The sequence below is a fragment of the Sturnira hondurensis genome, unplaced genomic scaffold (assembly GCF_014824575.4).
Source record: "Sturnira hondurensis isolate 20B ecotype Veracruz unplaced genomic scaffold, ASM1482457v3 Scaffold0021214, whole genome shotgun sequence".
Taxonomy (NCBI): Eukaryota; Metazoa; Chordata; class Mammalia; order Chiroptera; family Phyllostomidae; genus Sturnira; species Sturnira hondurensis.
In genome coordinates, this window is record NW_028093845.1 from 9,759,280 (window position 1) to 9,778,699 (window position 19,420).

Sequence of the window (19,420 nt, forward strand, 5' to 3'; positions counted from 1 at the left end):
AGCATTATACAAATTTTCAAATGTTATTGCATAAAATAGTTCTAAATCATTTTCATGAATATTTTATAGAATTGATCTCATTATTTTATGATCATACCCTTAACACTTTATTTTAGTATCTATTCACCATTTTTGTTTTATACTATAAATTATAAAATTAAAAACTGAGATTATAGTTAATAAATTTCCATAAGTTGAAAAAGGATTTAAAGGTCAACTTTTGTATATTTTTTTTAAAGATTCTATTAAACATAATAATAGGAGAAACCGAGATTATAAGACTACAAAGAAAAGTATGATTGACTTGCAGAAAAGAACTATGCTCTGTAATATCTTTGTATATAGTGTGATGCAGATTATAAACAATTTACCTATTCAATGAGAGAATTCCACAGAAACTTTCACCAGGTATTGTCAGCTTTCGTGCCTTCCCATTGCTCAAGTAAATCTGAAATCCTTCTAAGGCAGTGTGCTCTGCCTCTCCTTTCAGCTCCTCTCTACTCCCTTTCCTGCGGATGCCCTTCTCTCTCATCCGTGGCACCACGCAGGACTCCTAGCTCTTTGTACAGAAGCAGGACAGGCCCCTAGACAGGCTCCTGCCTGGAGGTCTTTGCACGCACAGTGCCACCTGATTGCTCTCCCTCCAGATAAAGCTCACTCCTTATCTCCTTTTGTTCATTGCTCAAATGTCCCTTCCCTGGGAAGACTTCCCTGACCAACCTTTAAAAAATTGTATCCCGCTTCCCACTGTACTCTTTATCCTCACTTTCTGCTTTATTTCTCTTCATTTTGCTTTATCATTTTTTAATATGCTCTAGATTTCTTCAGTCTATTGTCTACTTTGCCATCCCCTATCCCAATAACGGCAAGAATTTATGTCTACTTTGTTCTCTGCTGTAGCCCCAGGACCTGGAAAAGTGACTGGCTCATGGCAGGAGCCTCAAACATACTTGTCAAATTAATTAATTAACAATGAAAAAGTATGACTCATTCAAGTTAAATTTCAGGAATAAGGGTAATGAAGTTTTTCTCTAAAAGTCTCATGTGGTTATAGAGAAGTAAAGTAATAACTGGAGTCAATAATGTGAGCACCTTCATCTCTAGTTTTCAGTCTTTTGGAATGCAGTGAATATTTTCAAGATAGAAAAAAATTAACAACATCCCATAATATATGGTATTTTCATATTCGATGATTGTGAAAAATTCAATGATAAATTCCTATGCTGAATTTTCATTAACTTAAAATAACTCTTTTACTTCAATGAAAGAAATTGCGTCATTAACCCCTTGTCCAATGTTTCCTTCCATTCATTTCCTTTGGGTTCACATTCTTTCCCCAATTTCTATTCCCTTCTAATGAAGAATTGTATTTTTCCAGTATGCACTGTGGATCATACATCAGAAAATTTAGTGGAGAAGTTGACTAAAAATAAAAATGCAATTTTCTATGGCAACAAACAAATGAACCATGTGATCATTTCAGAACCAAAACACATACTTTGAGTTAAAAGAAAAGATTGTTCTTTTTACTCCTAGAGAAGACATAAAAAAATTTTTCCCTTCTATTTCATTTATATCAAATAAAATAAAACCTAGGTATTATAGTAGAAGTTAAAGGCTGTGTTTAATATAAGTATAACATTTTTTAAAGGGACCTGAGAGATCTTCAACAGGTTTTCCCTGTTGGCATGGTGAAAGAGAGGCAATATATTGTAACTGCTCCTCTTTATTTGCACATTATTGTTTTTTTTTTAATCTCTCTTTTAGGATAAAAGTTTTCCAGAAGTTAATCTCAACCAAGGACAATTCAGGAGGAAGTTAAATTGTGTTCATTTACCCTTTTATGGGATAAACTAACTCAATATATTCACAGCTCCATCTCCTACACTCGTGGGCTCATTATAATTTGACTAATAATTTTAAAAAGCTTTTATGTGGCTATTCTTTAAGGATTACAGTGTTTGTTCAAATGTGATGCCACATAACAAAGAACTGAAAGAATTTCCAAAAGTGATTTTTCTCAATTACAATAGTATTAAGAAGTACAAAATGTGGTAACCAAATTGAAATCTATTCTTTAAGAGTTTGTGTTGGGTGAACTTGTAGCTTCCTCCCTGAATGGAGAAGCTTTGGCAGAAATAGGAGCAGCTAAAGTGCCCAGATGACTGTAAGTCAGAAGTTTTCCTTCTATGGCTGATGGGCTTAGTTGGGAAGAAAAATGTAGATAAATTTATAACAACTAGACATGCAGCTAGAAATGTGTCTTTCAGCTACCACAAAATTTGGAAAAGTCCCTTCATTCTTTTTCTATTACAAAAATAAACAGATCTCTAGGGCCTCTGAAAAGCAGCAGGGATCTGGCAGTATTTATAACTAGAAAAAACAGAAAAGGGAGGCAGCAGACAGGCCATTCTAATTATAGTTGCACTGGCATTGATAGCTATTCTATTTTTCACTTTTCTCATACAGATGAAGAAACCTTAACTGACCCCAAAGAGGCTGAGTAACTAGATCTTTAGCAAATAAATTGCATAAATTTAAAGGCTGCATTAATATGGTATTTCCTGTAATCGTAGAGGTCACTGATGCGACGTGTAAACACTCCTTGCTGAACAAGTAAAAACTTGCAGATTTCCAATCCATACTCCACAGAGGCAGATGCAGTACTGTGCTTCTATACAGTTTCAGTCTTTTCTTTCTTAAGGTCTCCAGGCCCTGAAACTACTGCATAGATTATAGCTGTGGAGGGGGAGACCCATGCACTTCAGGGAAAACAGTGAGAGAGAACAGCAGACAATTCTCTCAAAGTAGTTTTTGAGTGTGTACCCACAGTCACCTAAGGGTGCTTTTTTGTGTGCTGATTCCTGACTTGGACCCTCAAACATTCTTTTTTTTTTTGGTCTGGAGCAGAGTTTATGAATCTTCACTTTTAATATGCATCCCTGGGTAATTTGATGCAGGGGAACACACACACCTAGAAACACTGACCTAATGTTTTAAAGGGATTCAAAATCATTTTCTGGATACAAATATTATTTTTCTCTCTTCAAAGATTCTGAGCTTTAAAGAATAGCCAAACATCATGAGTTCACATTTGTTATAAAAGCAAATAATCTCTCTACCCTCTTCTTGGAAATTAGTCCAGAACCTTACAGCGATAGCTTCTGGTGTGTTATTTAAATTAACTCTGGCATTTTAATTAAACTTTTGGGATGGTTTAGTTTATTTACCCAATTAGAAGATGTGTTCCTAGGAGGCAAGAACTCTGCATATACATATATGTATGTATGTGTGTGTATATATATATATGTATATATATATACACATATGCATTTTTAAATGTTTTCAACATTATCTAGCAATCTTAATAAATATTTATTTAGTAAGGCACCAGTAAACTTAATTAATTTTGGTTAAAATGCAACCTAAGTTGCTTTAAAATCCTCTTTAACTTTGGAAGCATGAAGTCAGTCACTTCTCTCGCAGATGTTGCTCCAGACCCACTTACTCAACCATCTCCTGCACCGGAGATAGTGGGGGCCACACCTCATGTGCACGGGTGATGGGCAGCTGTGCACCTGGCCCTGGTATTTAGCCACAAGGAAAAGGCAGAGCCACAGGAATAGCTGTGACTGATGACTTGGTGAGGGAAACCAAGCCCTTGGGCGTTCTGGACTCTCTCTGACCTATAAACCGGTTTGAAAACCTGTTTCTCAGAATTTAAAGCTTAGCTCAGTTGAGGTCAGTAGTGTCGTAATGTCAATAATTCTACTGCTCTCAGCTTTCAGCTTTCAGATCAGTACAATTCATCTTTCACTTTACGTTCATGAAAAGGCAGCTTTTAGGAAAATAACTAACTTAAGCTATTTTATTCTGATTTTCTTTTTCTTAAAAAAAACCATTCTGCCAATATTACTTCCTTTGGATTTTGTGCTTCCTAAACCTTAGTGACTTGCAGTGCCTGAAATTGTTTCCTAAAATCAGACTGGTGCTGAATAGACACGATTCGGGACGTCACCAGGGCAATAATTGGAGGCGTTCAGAAAAAGATCAAATAAACCACTGGGTGTGAAAGCAATTTTCAGTGATTTGGACTTCATAAAGTTGAAAATTGCCTCTGTCTTTAGTTCCTTTTTAAAGGTTATGGTATGGAGCTCGACTTGAATATTTTGACAGGGTCAGTTTCTTTCTCTTAGGAGCCAAAGTTCAGTGAATAATAAACTAATGTCCGTTCCCTCCGATTCCTGTCAGCTGTTAAGGGCACAGGCCAAAATAGTGACCTATGCCCTCCTCCCGTGTGGAACGCCATTCCTGGCGTGGGAGTTATACTGATTATCTAGGTGTTAGCTGTTGCCTTACTATAGGACTTTTCACTTTCATTCTGGGTCCAGAGTTCCTATAGACTGGGTCTAACTTTTATTTATTTTTGTGTTTTCAGCACCCAGAATGGTGCTTGCTACAGCACAAGCACTTAAATAAATTTTTGTGAATTAGAAACTTAAATATATGTATGTATCTTTTCCACAGCATGGGCATGAAAAATGGTTAAAGAAGGGTAATAACTTGGTGACCAGTAGAGGGCAATGAAGTTAGTTTTTAACATTTCTTCTGGCTGAGTTTAAACCCACTTTCAGCCCCAGTTCTCTCCTGGGAAGACTTTCTCTGGAGGAGACTCCTTTAGTCTCCTGATTTCACTGTAATTCAGCTACCAGAACTCTTGTATTCCACCGGGACCCCCATGTTGGCCTCTATTCTGTGGTATACAAGGGGGGTGTACCAGAGGGTCCAACAGGTTGGTGTGCATTGATTTATACATCACAGCTCTCTCTGTTTGGGTAATTCTTGGTCTCATCAAAACCATTCGACAATAGGTAATTCTGAGAAATGAAAGACCACAACAGAACCACTGGGTAAGATGTGGACTAGGGCAAGCATTTTGGCTTTAAGTTCCATGCGGTAGAAAATGATATATACAGTGAGATACCAATTCCATTCAAAAGAATCACCCTAAACACATGTCCATATATATGCATATAGATAAGATCAAAATGAAATGCAAACTATGGTTATTAATACATGCTTTAGTGAGAAATTAATACATGGAATAGCAAGAGCTGTTATTCATGTTTTTCATAATTTTCTTAAGTTAGTTATTTTCCAGATTTTTATAGTGGATAAAAATTTCTTCTAGATAAAAATGTATATATTATGTAGCACCACCCAGGAACAATTCAGGAAGGCATGACTAATGTTCCTGAAACAGACTCTGGCAGGGCCTGGCCTGTGTTCCCACTCTCCCCTCTGGGCGGAGGTGGGGGCAATTCAGAGAGCCATGGACCGCGCACTGACTCATTACTGCTCGCACTCCAGGGCTCTCCATGCCATGCCCCGTCTCCCCTCTTCCTTGATCTCTGTGGAGCAGGTAAGCAACAGCAGCTTTAAGGAGGGACTTTTCTTCCCCATTTCACTTTTTGATATTGCATTTTTCTATTTCTACAGAGCCCGGTATTTTTTTTTTCCTGTGTTATTTTTAGTTATCCTCACAGGAGGGAAAGAAGTCAATCAGGGTTTCTGGCGCATCAGCTTTTCATAAAGGGAACGCAACGCAGAGCTTTCCGCCAGGCTCATAAAACCTAGGATTTACGTGAGATCTTTCATCCACATCCAGTTAAAATGTCCCCTGCCAGGCAACTGTGAACACACAGAAATCATCCTTTGAAAGGCCTTACTTTAAGGACTGGATGCAGAGGCTCAAATGTTGCTTCAACTCCTCCTCCTTTTCATAGGACTCCAGTACACTGTGCGCTTTGTCATGGTGATAGCAGTAGGTTTTATAAATATCTTCCAGTGGCCCTTTAATCTGCAAGAATACTTCACCTGATAAATGTAAAACAAAGGCAAAATGACATCAAGTCAGACCCAACTGGGCCTTCACACATTTATTATTCAGCAATGTTGACTAGTGTAGTTAAAAGTTGGATGGGTTCCATTTTATCCCTGGGGTTATCAGACAGGGTGGAAGATATTAAGTGACCTTCCCCCCTCTTCCCCTGTTTCCTTCCTCTTTTTGCTCTCCCTCCTGTATTCCCTCCCCTCCCTCCCTTTCTTTTATAAAATGAAGGATAAAGAGCTTAAGGGATATAGGCAGCAAATGAAAGCTGGGTTTCTCAGAAGTGACTTTGCACTTGGCTGCAAAGTTACTTCTGCACTTGGTGTGCAGGAGCCTGGCTGAGGGTAGCATTTTAGAATGAGTCCCTCTGGGTTTGGCTCAGGCTGTGCTACAGACTTGGACAGGTTAAGACTTGGACAATTTATATATACTCTCTGAATCTATTTCCTCACCTATAAAATAGGAACAATAATAGGTACATCTTCCTAAGGTCATTAAAACTAAAGAGATAGTGTATGTGAAGTTCAGAGTATAGTATGTACATAGTGAATGCTCAAAGTGAAACAGTTATTGCTAATTTATTAAAATATTGGAAGTCAGATTTGAGGCCCTAAGTAAATTATTTTTTCATTAACATTTCCTGAGGTTATCTGAAAGACAAGCAATAGAGTTCAAAGAAATAAAGTACTTCCTTCTACGTGATAGTAAAAAGACTTGGGCATTATTTCTGGTAAAATAATGGATATAATAAATAACATTATTTCAATAATACTATTAACACAGGTTCTCAGGGTATCCAAACTTTTGGCATCTCTGAGCCACACTGGAAGAAGAAGAGTTGTCCTGGGCCACACATTAAATACACAAACAGTAACAAAAGCTGATGAGCAAAAAAAGGTTCTAAGAAAATTTAAGATTTTGTGTTGGGCCACATTCATAGCCATCATGAGCTGCACGGAGCCCGCGGGCTGCGGGTTGGACACCCCTGGATGACTGTCTTTTCATAAAACAACTTGAGTGTCTAATTGTGTCTAAGCATTTAAGCAATTATTTTGATAGGATGATAAAACTAAGTCTGTGACTGGCGGCTCACGGAGACACTGAAGAAAACTTTGAATTAAGCACCCACTCCTTCCCTTAAAAATGTGTATTAAGCACCTACTACCCACCCCTGCACCGTGTTAAAAGAATTCACAATACACACCAAAATATGTAATAGGGTCTGCTCTCAAAAGCACTGCAGGTCTGGATTTAATGATGATTGAGGAAGAGTTGGTTGGCAGTGATATGAACATCCTAATCTGGACAAGTCATTCTTCCTCCAGAAATACAAATGCTCTTTAGATTTTTAACATGTTTTGCACACAATAACTGCTCAACTCCCTATGTACATAGGCAGATAAGAAGTAATTTATCTTTATTACATAAGAATAGAAAAATATGAGCTTAAAGAAATACACGATTTTCCCAAAGTCTTAGCAACGAGAACCTAAATTTCCAGTCCAGTGCTGTACACTTGTGTTAGTGGAAGAATCAATGTGAGTAGTGTGATTATAGGTGGGTAGGCAATGTGCTTTTTTATTTCATGTTCTCAAATTGTCATTGATCTCATGTCATTTGTTGGCAAAGCCAGAAGTACATCCACACTTCTCTCATTGTCTTGTTAGGCTTCAGCCCTCCACACATCGGAGCCTTGCTGGGCCCTGTGCAATGGGATGCAGTTGGAAAGAGTCAGAAATCACTGTCATGTAGGGCTGCGCGGTAGCTTTGGGAACAGCTTTAAAAAAATTCTTTGAGCCTCGATTATATCATTTATAAACTGGGAGTAAGTGATAGTAACTCTGGTAATGAATTTGAGAATTAAAGGGGATGTGGGTGTAAACAGTGCCCAGCACTGAGGAGTCGTTCAGTGAATATCACTTCTCTCTTAATGTTGCTTTACTATCTCTAGAATTAAAACACCAGTACTTTTCTAACTTATATCCAGCCTCCAGCCAATAAATGAGAGGGGTTTTTTCCTTTTCATTATATGGGATTTCCCTATGATTATAGTTAGACTCTGTGTGTGGGCATATGTGTCTGTGTGCGTCTGTGTATGTGTTTTACCGGTGCCTTTTTTGGACTTGTTCAGAACCTCAGCAACTGTGAGGATCTTCAGAACTGAAGGGATGAGGAATTCTTGTTTTGTTCTGGAGATTATACTGAGCTGATCCCTCTAGCATTATAAGTCTTGTAGATCCGTCCTTCAAAACAGTGACACAAACAATAGGAAATAGGGTAGTTATAAGAAGAGAAAATAAAATAGAATAGTGACTAAATTTAAGGTTGGTATAAGATGAAGAGAGCTTCCCCGTGAGAGAGCCAGGTGGCGGATGGGAGAGAGGACCATGGCTGGGTGAGGGAGTCAAGGGCTGGAGTTGGCCTTGAGGTTCAGGCTCAGTGGACACTCAGGAGCAAGTCAAGGAGAGAGGAGCTGAATTCACACAGCCCACCATGAGATGAAGCTGTAAATATGTATGTTCGCTACAAAGCTGCTTAGATACAAGGAAAGAAGGCAGTGAAGACCCTCTCATAAACCCACAATAGGATCAAGTCAGAGAGTCAAAAAACAAAGGACGAAGACATTTATCTTACACACAATAAAACTATTAATTGTAAATTCCTTTGTATTTTCTTCAGCAGAAGTGGTCTCATTTGAAAGAATTTATATCTCCCCAACAGCAGAGTCAAAATTTTACTCTTTTCCAAGTAAAATTCTGTTGGGGCTCTAATAATAATTATTAAAGTCAAAAGACATTTAAGTACTCTAATTGAAAGTTATTTATTCACCCAAAGGCCAAGTATAACACTGGCAGGCAGAACATTTGATTTTCCTCCCAGCCTTACCAATGTATTCTGCTTTATAATAGTGCAGATGAAGGGATGTGTCTTGCAGCAAAAAAAAAAAAAATCTGTTTCCATGGTAACATAACTCTCAGCTGCATTTCTTCAGCGGTGAAGGGCAGCTGCTCTATCTAATGTAGGTGAGTTTGAAGGGATGATTAGAAGTGGCGAAGGGACCAGTGAAGGTAATTTTACTTCTCGCTGCCTGTCACAAAGACCCCAGAATCCTATAAAATAAATATAACTATCATGTGCTTCTTTTTAGAAAATTCTGCAACCTGGCTTTCTGCACTAGCTGACACAGAAAAGGCTAAAGAAAAAGAATGCACCCTTTTTAAATGTTCTTAGTTACCTCCTTTAAAAACAAGTCCCAAGAATATTGAACTCACGTTACATCCCGGTGTCACTACTCCTGTGGTGCACCTTGTGCCCCTCACTAATGCACATGTATCCATGTCCTCTTGATGGCTCCCCTCTCCTTTGCTTCCAGACCCTCATCTCCATGTCTAGGATGTGCTGTGCCTTATAACGAGGCCTCTGAATTATTCTGAGCCCACTCCAAGATGAACATCTCCTGCAGGTAATAATCCAGGGTAAACCAATGATATTCCAGCAATCTCCTTGTCCTAGGCTTTTTTTTAGGAAAATGGCATACGAGGGCAGGAAGGAGTTATAGTCTCCTTATTTGGCAATAACTCAATGAGTGATGATTATGCACCGAGCACTTTGGTAGCTACTATAGATGTGAAAATCCAGCACTCCCCTCAGGTGACTTCTGAAGGGAAAGTATATGTCAATAGAGATATAAAACACAGCGGGTCGAGAATTCTGCTCTTGAGGATCTTGAGCTATTTCCCTAAGAGTCTGCACTTGAAATAGGGGCTATGAGTGAGGCACGTTGAGGGAGCAAGATCTGTTCAGAAGCTGCAAGCCGTCCCATATGGCTGCCGATACCAAGCCTGTGGGGACGGTCCAGAAGGGGCTGTATCAGTGGGCAGCCGCCAGATCCTGGAGGACCTTGTGTATCCAGGAGGAGCTTGTGTATCCAGGAGGAGCTTGTGTATCCAGGAGGAGCTGGAGCTTCCGCCTGGAGGTAATGGAGAAACCTGATGGGTGGGCAGCAGACTAATATGAGTGGATTGCCTGTGTTTCAGAAACATCCCTCTAGGAGTTAGCCATACGAGAGACAGAATTTAGAAAAGGAGTTAGGGGGGCTGAAAAAGAGAAACCATTTGAAAGGCTTCGATAATAACGTATGAAATTACTAATGAGGGCTAAAATAGGAAGTCATAGTAGTGAAGAGAGGGTACTGTGATATCAACTGCCTGGTTTCAAGTCCAGGTTCTACTGTTTACTCTTGTAACGTTTGGGAAACTGCCTTGACTGCTCTGTTTCTTACTTTCCTCATCTGTAAATTGGAACAGCGACAACAGAAGGGCTGTTTGAGAGTTAAATGAGTTAAAATATGTAATGAGTTTCTATCAGCCGCTAGCATATGCAAATGCTCAACAGACATTCGTTACAACCACCAAAGCAAAATCAGGGAGGGTGGGAACGAGGGAAGGGAAATGGACAGTAAGTGCACGTGAGAGATGAAAAGGGTAAGTCCAGGTATGTGTCTCGGGAATCGCATCTCGGTGACCCCATGGATAGACAGAAGTGACAAGATAAGGGGGGAGTTTAGGTGGAAAGACATGGTTTACTTGTAGATGTACTGAGTTTGAGTCACCTACAGTATATTCTAGTGAAGAAGTCCTTTGTGGAGATGGACACATGAGTCTGGGATTCTGGGCAAAAGGTTTGGGAAAGAGATGTAAAACTTGGGTGGTAGAAGTTATGAATCTGACACGGTCACACAGGAAAGTTCACAGGCTGAGAAGAGAATGCTGGGGAGCACGAACACTGAAGGGAGCCTAGAAGAGAAAGAGTCTGCCGACAAGTGTGAGAAGGCACAGGCAGAGAGAAGAACACTAGGATTGGTGTCGGCACAGCCAAGGGCAAAGTGGTGAGAAAGACTGCAAAGAAACTGCTGGTAAAAAGCCTGCTCTTGTCTCCCAATGGATATGTACAAAATGAAACAATGTGTGTGAAATGAAATCATGGGATGTAGCTAGAAGTCCCTGGGAAGGCCTTCCTTCTGCCCCGCCCCCTGCCCCAATGAAAAAATCCTGGGAAGAGGTGGTTTTGTTCTTATTTCCTGCAGGAAGCGTGATTGGCAGCAGAGTAGTCATCTTGAGGCCACGAGACCAAATGCCACACGTCAAATACAACGAAGGAAAGAGCTGCAAGGAGACAGCAGGCGGCTGCCCCAGGCATGAACTATTGAATTATAGATTTCTTGTTTTCCAAGGGAAGACAGCCGTTTTTAGTTAAGTCCTTTTGCTGAGGTTCCTGTTCCAAGCAGGAAAGCGCAGCCCTCCCTGACCCTCCCGGTTTGTCCTGTGCTGCTGCAGCACCGGGAACAGAGCCAGAGTTAAGGCAGAGCTTCTTCCCCCACAGGCAGTGTGCTCTTGGGCTACTGTGCACCTTCAAGTCTGCACCTCTGCCCTTTTTGCTTCCTGGTGGTTGGGGAAGTATTCAGGGACTTGGAGAACTCTTACACTCGTAGAATTTAGGATTTTATCCCCATGTGTTTTTGTGAAGCATTTGAATTTGACTTTTCACATCTCCATCCACATGGGACTGCACAGAGAGTGCGCTGACCTCCACCAGCCAACTCCACCAGCAGATCACCCTAGCACTTACCATTCTCCTCAGAGAGAAGAACTGTAGGACTTATGACTAAGCCACCCTACTTTTATTTTTATTACGAGAAATAAGTTCTAATAGTCCTAGGACCCATGTCGACCTCAATCATGGGCCTGGAGGTCCAGCCTCCCCACAGTGTCCTGGTGCCTGCTGCTGCTGATGTTCTCTTTCCTGTGTAGATACATGTCCTTGACCCTGAAGCCTTGTGCTCATTTTTTCTCCTATTCTCTGAGGCCGGTAGTTTGCCTGTTACTGGAATAAAATGCCCTGGCCTTCCAGCTGCCGCATGTGGGTCTACCCCTGCGAGGCTCATATGTTTCAGTGTGCAGGACCCTCCAAACCTGTCCTAGGTGGACAGAACACCCTGGGGCAAGCACCCATCTGTGTCCTGAGTAAAACATACACAATATAACAGTAATACGACTAGAAAAATTGTGCAGGTGAGCTACTTTGTGGCACTTCCCACACAGCATCACAGCGTGAACAGTTGTAACCCATGCTCTTCTCAAAAAATCTGCTAACAGCTCAGGTTCCTGTTTCAGGCACATACAAGACACGCTGCCTTAGGAGAACAGAGCACTGGTATGGGACCACCGGACAGCAGCTACTACACCTTCAAAGATCAGAAACCTCTCTCTCAATTGTCTTTCTCAGGATAAACTCACCCTCAGGAAAGGCCTATGACAAATTGCACTTCTTTTCCCAAAGGCTTCTTCCAGCTCTGCTTCTAGCCCAGCATACAAGAAGCAGGCACATAAGGTAAACTTCTAAGTATTTATAACTTAGCCTTTTCTTTAATGTTTTGGAACATGACAACATTGTTGCAAATGCATAAGGGGGGCGCAAGCCCTGTTTTGCTGATCTATTGCTACGTAGCAAAGAACTCTAGAACTTGGTGCATTAAAACAACTGCATTGATTTTTCTCTTGGGAGTCTGTGGGTTGGCAAGGATCAGCTGAGTGGCTCACCTGCTCCCTTTGATGTCTGCTGGGGCCATAGTCATCTGAGGGCTTCACCAGCTAGATGGTCCAAGATGGCTCATTCACCAGTCTGGTGCCTCACCACGGAAGGCTGGCCTCAGCTGTGATACTGAAACAACTGGGCCACATTCTTACTCTGCGTACTTTCAGGTCCAATCTCTCTTCACATGACCTCTCTGTGTAGTCCAGCAGGTTAGCTGGACTTCTTAAATGTCACGTTCCCCAAATCACAAAAGTAAAAACTGCCAACCTTTCTTAAGGCTTAGGTCCTATCACTGCCACAGGAGTCGGAGGCGCTTTTTAAAGTCAGTATGGGACTAGACCACATTGCAGTGTGATGACCAGCCAGCTTGGTCCCCAGAGGGCCATCTTTGGAAAGTGGCTACTGCAATTGCTATACACTCTATTAAGTGTGGAAATGATATTCAACGTGTTAAATCACCCTTCAGAGAAGAATATGTCTTGCCTTATTAGATATATGAGTCATCAAGATGCATAGATATTGGGAGCATTTAGAAACCACACACAGCCAGTGAATCCAATTTGTTTGAAAAACATGATCAGGATCTCTGGGGGGAAATTCACACTTTATTCACTTTATGTTACGTACATAAAAATCAAGCTTTGCAAATAGGTAAACTTAATATTCTCAGGATAACAACATGCAAGTAATACTATGTACTGCATGTTTATTAAGGATAGGAGCTGGGCTATCATTACTCATACACGATTTCATTTAACCCCTACGGGCACTCTGTGGGGTAGCTAATACAGCCTCAGATTTCAAGAAAAATTGAAGTTCAATGAGACTTTGCAAGTTGCCTAAGATTGCCTGTCGAGTGAGCCAGGATGCAAACTGAAGTCAACCAGATATAGAAACTCTTGCATTCTTAAACTCTATGCTATCCTCTTACTGGTTTTGTCCTTGCTCATGATTTTCTTAAATTGTTACAGACTGATCTTCAATTTAAACGGAAACAAGAGCCACATCTCATAGCCCCATCTCTGAAGATCTAGAACCCATTTCCTATTTAGACAGCGTGCTTCAGTCAAGATTCTACAATCCAGGTTCCATCTTGACATGATAGTGCAGACAGGTCCCCGGAGCTCTCATCTCTACAAACATAGGCCTCATCCAAACACCAAGGTTACTGTTGAGTGAAATCCTCCTGATTTATCTCCCCTTGATGCTAGAGCTGTGACTCGCAAACTCTCATTCACGCCATCTAAGGACAGAGAAATAGGACACCTGGTGTTTTTTCATTTTGTGGTAACATGATTTTGGAGTTAAGGAATGAGTGTGTGTTGTGAAGGGTAAGAGCTTTGGTGGAAGGAGTTTTATTGAAAGGCATTGAGTGGTGGAAATTGCCACTGAACTGCATGGACACAGCTGCTATGTGTGGGTGGTGGAGCCCTCCTAGGCACAATGCTCGGCCACATTGGATTGCTGTGCTGTTTAAGTATTCCCCATACTTTCCTGCCTGGAGGCCTTCATGCCATTTGTCATTTAGAAAGTCATTTGTCCCAATATCCACCTTTCTAAATCCTTCAAGTCTCAGCATAAAACATACCTTCCAAATCAACCTTTTTTCTCATCATCTGAGTTGAGTTCATCTCTTCTCAGTGAAATTGTATTACTTAACTATGGCTGCAGATCCTCCCCAAATCACCTCGAAATGGAAAGGCTTAAAACAAGACTGTCTGCTCACAATTCTCTGGGCTGACAATTTGAGAAGGGCCCAGCTGGGATGGCATGTTCTGTGTGTGTGGGGGGGGGGGGGGGGGGGTGTTTAGTTNGGGTTATTCATGTGCTTGCAATCTGTGGCTGGAGGCCAGCTGGCTGAGGAGGGCTTTACTCACAGGTCCAAGGTCTTGATTGGAACAAATGGGTAAAATGAGCCATCTCTCTCCTTCTGCAGACAGTGGATGTCACAATGCTGTTGTAGAACATCATTTTTGCCACATTTTATTGGCCAAAGCAAGTCACAAGGCTAGCTTGGATATAAAAGGCCAGGGGGTGAAAATAGGACTCCAACCCTTTATTTTTCATATATAGCCTTTCTGTTTTAATTATAATCTTCTTCAAGTTGCAATTCATAATTAGTAAGTTTAAAACTGTGGCTACCTTTAATTGTTTTCTCTGTAAACCATAATATTTAAACACAGTTTCAAACTATTTTTATACTTATAGAAAAGTTGCAAATACAATACCAATAGCTTCCAAATATTTTTCACCCAGCTTCCCTGATGCTAACATCTTGCATAACCATAGTACAATTGTCAGAAAAAGGAAATGAAGTTTGCTTCAATACTACTAACTAAAGTAAACACCTCATTCAAATTTCTTTTTTTAATTAATTTTTTATTTTTGAATTTACTTTATTATTGTTCAATTACAGTTGCCTGCATTTTCCCCCGCTACTCCCCCCTACCCAGGCCAATCCCACCTCCCTCCCTTGCTTCCACCCTCCCCCTTGGTTTTGTCCATGTGTCCTTTATAGAGATGTTCCTGAGAACCCTTCTTCCCTCTGTCCCCTTCCCCCTCCCCTCTGGCTATTGTTAGATTGTTCTTGATTTCAATGTCTCTGGTTGTATTTTGTTTGCTTTTTTTCTTTTGTTGATTATGCTTTAGTTAAAGGTGAGATCATATGGTATTTGTCCCTCACCACCTGGCTATTTCACTTAGCATAATGCTCTCCAGTTCCATCCATGCTGTCGAAAAGGGTAGGAGCTCCTTCTTTCTCTCGGCTATGTATTATTCCATTGTGTAAATGTGTCATAGTTTTTTGATCCACTCATTTACTGATGGGCACTTAGGCTGCTTCATCTGCACTTAGTGTTCCTTCACTATTCCTTAGTGTTCCTTCACTATTCCTTAGTGTTCCTTCACTATTCTAGAATCTACCCAGGTTCCCCTTGCATTTACTTACTACTTGGTGGAACTAATTAGACTCCTGCAACCTTTAAAAGACTATACCTTCTCAGCCTTTAATGACTTTGACATTTTAGAAAAGTACTGATCAGTTATTTTGTTGAGTGGCCCTCATGTGAGTTTGCTGGTATCTAATGTTTTCTCATGATTGCACATACTTTGGGCAAAGGTACCACAGATATGATATCACATCCCCCTTGCATATCCCAAGTTCACTCTGTAACTGTGTGTCCTTTCCTAGTATTGTGACCTTGATCACTTGAATAAAGTCTTTTCTGTCTGGCTTCTTACTGTGAACTTCCCACCTACCTTTCCCTTTGAGTTTAATCATTACTTAGGAGATACTGGGAAGACTACAAAAAGCATGTATGTCCTCAAACTTTCAACCACTACATCTAGCACTGATCAATGGATTTTTGTCTGCAATAATTATGACTATAGTGTTTGCCTGATGGTATTTCTATTTCCCTCTTTCCTTCTACATTTATTCATTGAAATCTACTGTAAGGGAGATCTTTCCTATCTCTTTGTTTATTTATATTAGTATGGGCTCAATATTTATTTTATCCTATGAGTTAAAATCTAATACTAGCTTTATTTCTTTTGCTGTTAAATATGTAAATCCTAATATTTTTCATTAGGAAAATACTCCCCGGTGAGCCCAAAGGCCCCTAATAAGCTCAGATAATTCTACTAAGTGGGAGATATTAACATTATGATTATAAATCTCTATGTTGAAATGTGTAAATATTTGGGTGCAAATATCTTCACAGATAATGCCTTTGCCTCCATTTGTATTCTTTTAGTTTTTTGTTTTTGTGAAATAAGCTTTTATTTAGGGTTTACGCAATATAGATATTGCAAAACCTGGTGCAGGATATAATTTTATATTATTAAATAGGAACTCTATTAACAGCTTCTTTCCATAAGTCAGGTTTTCCAAGATATAATTACAGAATTTCAGAATTAAATATTTCATACAATATGAACTCCTATTGTTTAATTTTTTTAGTTAATTCTTTGTTTTTGTAAAGGTAAATTTTTGTGTCTCCCATTTGCATTTTTTTCAATAATTGCAATTGTAAAGATCGAAAAGCTGAAATTACTCTTTTTCTTTGTGTGTTGACTATTTCACCCAATATACTTCAAATGATCTTCAACAAAATGTAATTTCTACAAGCTGATTAGTAACCAGTAGCTAAGAAACTGTACTGTTATGCATAAGATTATTTTTTAAATTAACATCAACTCTATCCTCCAAATACCACATGTAGCTCACTCTAACTCTGTGCATCTAAAGCCAGGTATGAGTTTTGACTCGTTACCACTTCAGCTAATAGGATAGTACAGCTTTACTGCATGTGCACCATTGCCTATCCCAGTACATTTCTGCTCGATGGATTTCTTTTTATAGTAAAAACATTATTTCACTGTCAAGCTGAGCGCCATCAAAATATATATTTGTATTATTATCTGAGTCACAGTTTACTTTTTAAAGTTATAGTAGTCTTTACAATAAGGTCATAAAATTCACCTTTGACACAGTCAACTTCCAAAAGCTTTTCTTTGATTCTGTAAATTGAATGAAACACTTTTCAACTTTTATTGGAATTAATTGATTTTCTATTTGATTCATTGGATCACACCGTTATAAAACTGTCATAATGGAACTGTTTGCAAATTCTTCTACTTACGATGCCAACGCATTAAGAGCCATTGCTTTATATTGCTCACAGGCCCAAGGAAATCAATTTAAGGTAACTGTCACTTGACCTAAATGAAGTCAAGCTACATGCATTAGATCATGTGCATTTGGGCTTGAAGGTGCAGGTCAGATTTCAACAAGGGGGGTCCGTGTTGAGAAGATTCAAAGTGGAAGTAGCAACAGGAACAAAAAGCATGGAGAGCAAGTGACAAATGCCAAGGATGTTTTAAAATAAGGGGCACCGTTTTTTAAAACAGTGACGATTTTTTGATGCTGCTGCTTCTCCAGCAGATTTCTGTCTTCTGCTTATCTATGGTCAGTGATAGCAGTAAGAATCCCATGTGGATGGTGAGTATTTTGTGTGTTGTATGTTTATCGTCAACTTTTCTTGAGAAACAGAACCTCGATACTTCATTTTATTAAACATGTGTACGTTAAACCCCTGTTTCTGAATTGGTCTATTGCAAGGTAAAATAGGTATAGATTTCATAGACAATAACATGTTATGGATTTACATCAGATGTAAGCTACTGGAGCAGCAGCAGCCAGATGCTCTGCAGCAGGGCAGCTCAGCCTCTACCTCCCACACATGCTACACTGTCTAGTCTTTCGTTCTCTGCAGTCCCACTAAACCCATCGACTATCCTGGTGATTTGATGCCTCTCACAGGTCCTGGCACGTGCCACCCAGCATGGGCCATGACAGACCAAGTGGACGGCAGGATCTGTAGCATCATATATATCTCCTAGCCTCAGCAGGACAGGTTGCAGTTAGCTGCTGCGAGCTGCCCATGTTCCAACGTCAGCATTTTACCAGCCAATGCCCTGCATGCTCTCCTTTAAAGGAAGTTGTGAGTTTCCTTGAAACTAGGAAGGATGGAAGAGGAGAGATGGGCTGTCTTTCAGCATTTATGTTGCTGTGAGAACTCCAGCAAATGCACCTGACTCTTATGCTCTACTAGGAGACACTGTATCAGAAATTGAAGTACAGTGTAGAGGTTTTACCAGGTCTCTTGAAACACAGCTAGCAATAATGATCCTTCTTTAAAAAGGAGAAAATCAGGGCAAATGCTAAACTGGACTGGATGATTGAACAAGAGGCTAAAATTAGGATGTTCTCAGCAAGTCAGGTTACACATCTCCTTAAACCTGGAGTTGTCTTTGACTCCAGCGCATGTGGCCAAATGAATCTTTTTTATGCTTTCGCCCATGCTTCTCTTGAACCTGGCCCTTATTTCTAATTCTTACTGTTTCCACCTTAGCCTAGATGCCTGTCACCATATACCTGTGTTATACCTGCTATCCATTGGTGTAGGACTCCTTTTCTCCTATCCATTCTCTTCATACCTCCCATAGTTTTCTTTCTCCAGAAACTTTTGTGCCTCATCACACCCTTGCTGAAAAAACTTTTAGCGGTTCCTACAGAGTAAATTCCAAACTTTGATTCCTAGTATGGTCTGTCCCTATCCTATACTTCCAGGTTCATTTTTCATTCTCCCTTCACATAAGTCCTTCACTGCAGCTTCCCTTGGTCACTCCCCATTTCCGGAACACGTTGGCATTTGCCATCCACACCCATGTTCATGCTGTACTCCTACTTAGTCTTCCCAACCTGCACCTCCCTTGTTGAAATCTGACCTACACCTCTAAGCCCAAGTAATATCTTCAAGAATCTTTTTCTGATTCTCCATTTAGAAATATTCTCTTTATCTTCTGAGGGTCTGCAGCTGTGTAGAAACTACTTAGTTTCTGATGGTATATTATACAAATATCTTCAATTCAAGGAGCTGTTTGCCTGCTTGTGAAGGATGGAGATGAACTCTTTCATCTGTTGGTACCCGACACTGTGAACATGCTGCTGCTAACAACTATCCACTAAGTGAATTAATAAATGAATGGCTAATAAATCCAAACTAAAGATGTAATGAATAGAATTTTCCCTCTAGAAAATATTTTTACAATGTATTGGAAACTATATTTGTCAACAACCCAGGCTGCTATAGCAAAATGACAAGGACTGGGTGGCCTACACAACAGATATTTCTTTCCCACAGTTCTGGAGGCTGGGAAGGTGCCAGAGGATTCGATTTCCAGTGAGGACCTCCTTTCCTGGCTTGCAGAAGGCCATCTTCTTATTGTATTCTCACATGGTGGAGAGGGACCGAGAGAGGGAACTCTGCTCTCTCTCCACTCACTAGTAGGACACTGATCCCTCCACAGGGGAGCCCCCCTTATGACCTCATCTAACCCTAAATCACGTCAGAAAAGCCCCACCTTTCAGCA

General features: G+C 40.2%; 1 protein-coding gene across 1 annotated transcript in view; it reads right to left on the minus strand.

Moving 5' to 3' along the window:
* The window catches only part of ARHGEF38 (Rho guanine nucleotide exchange factor 38), a 136,515-nt gene that overhangs the window by 41,123 nt on the left and 75,972 nt on the right, over window positions 1-19,420 (minus strand). The window contains exon 4 of the mRNA XM_037031911.1: window positions 5,730-5,877. Coding sequence (XP_036887806.1) covers window positions 5,730-5,877 — 148 coding nt within the window. The remainder of the gene's footprint in view (window positions 1-5,729; window positions 5,878-19,420) is intronic.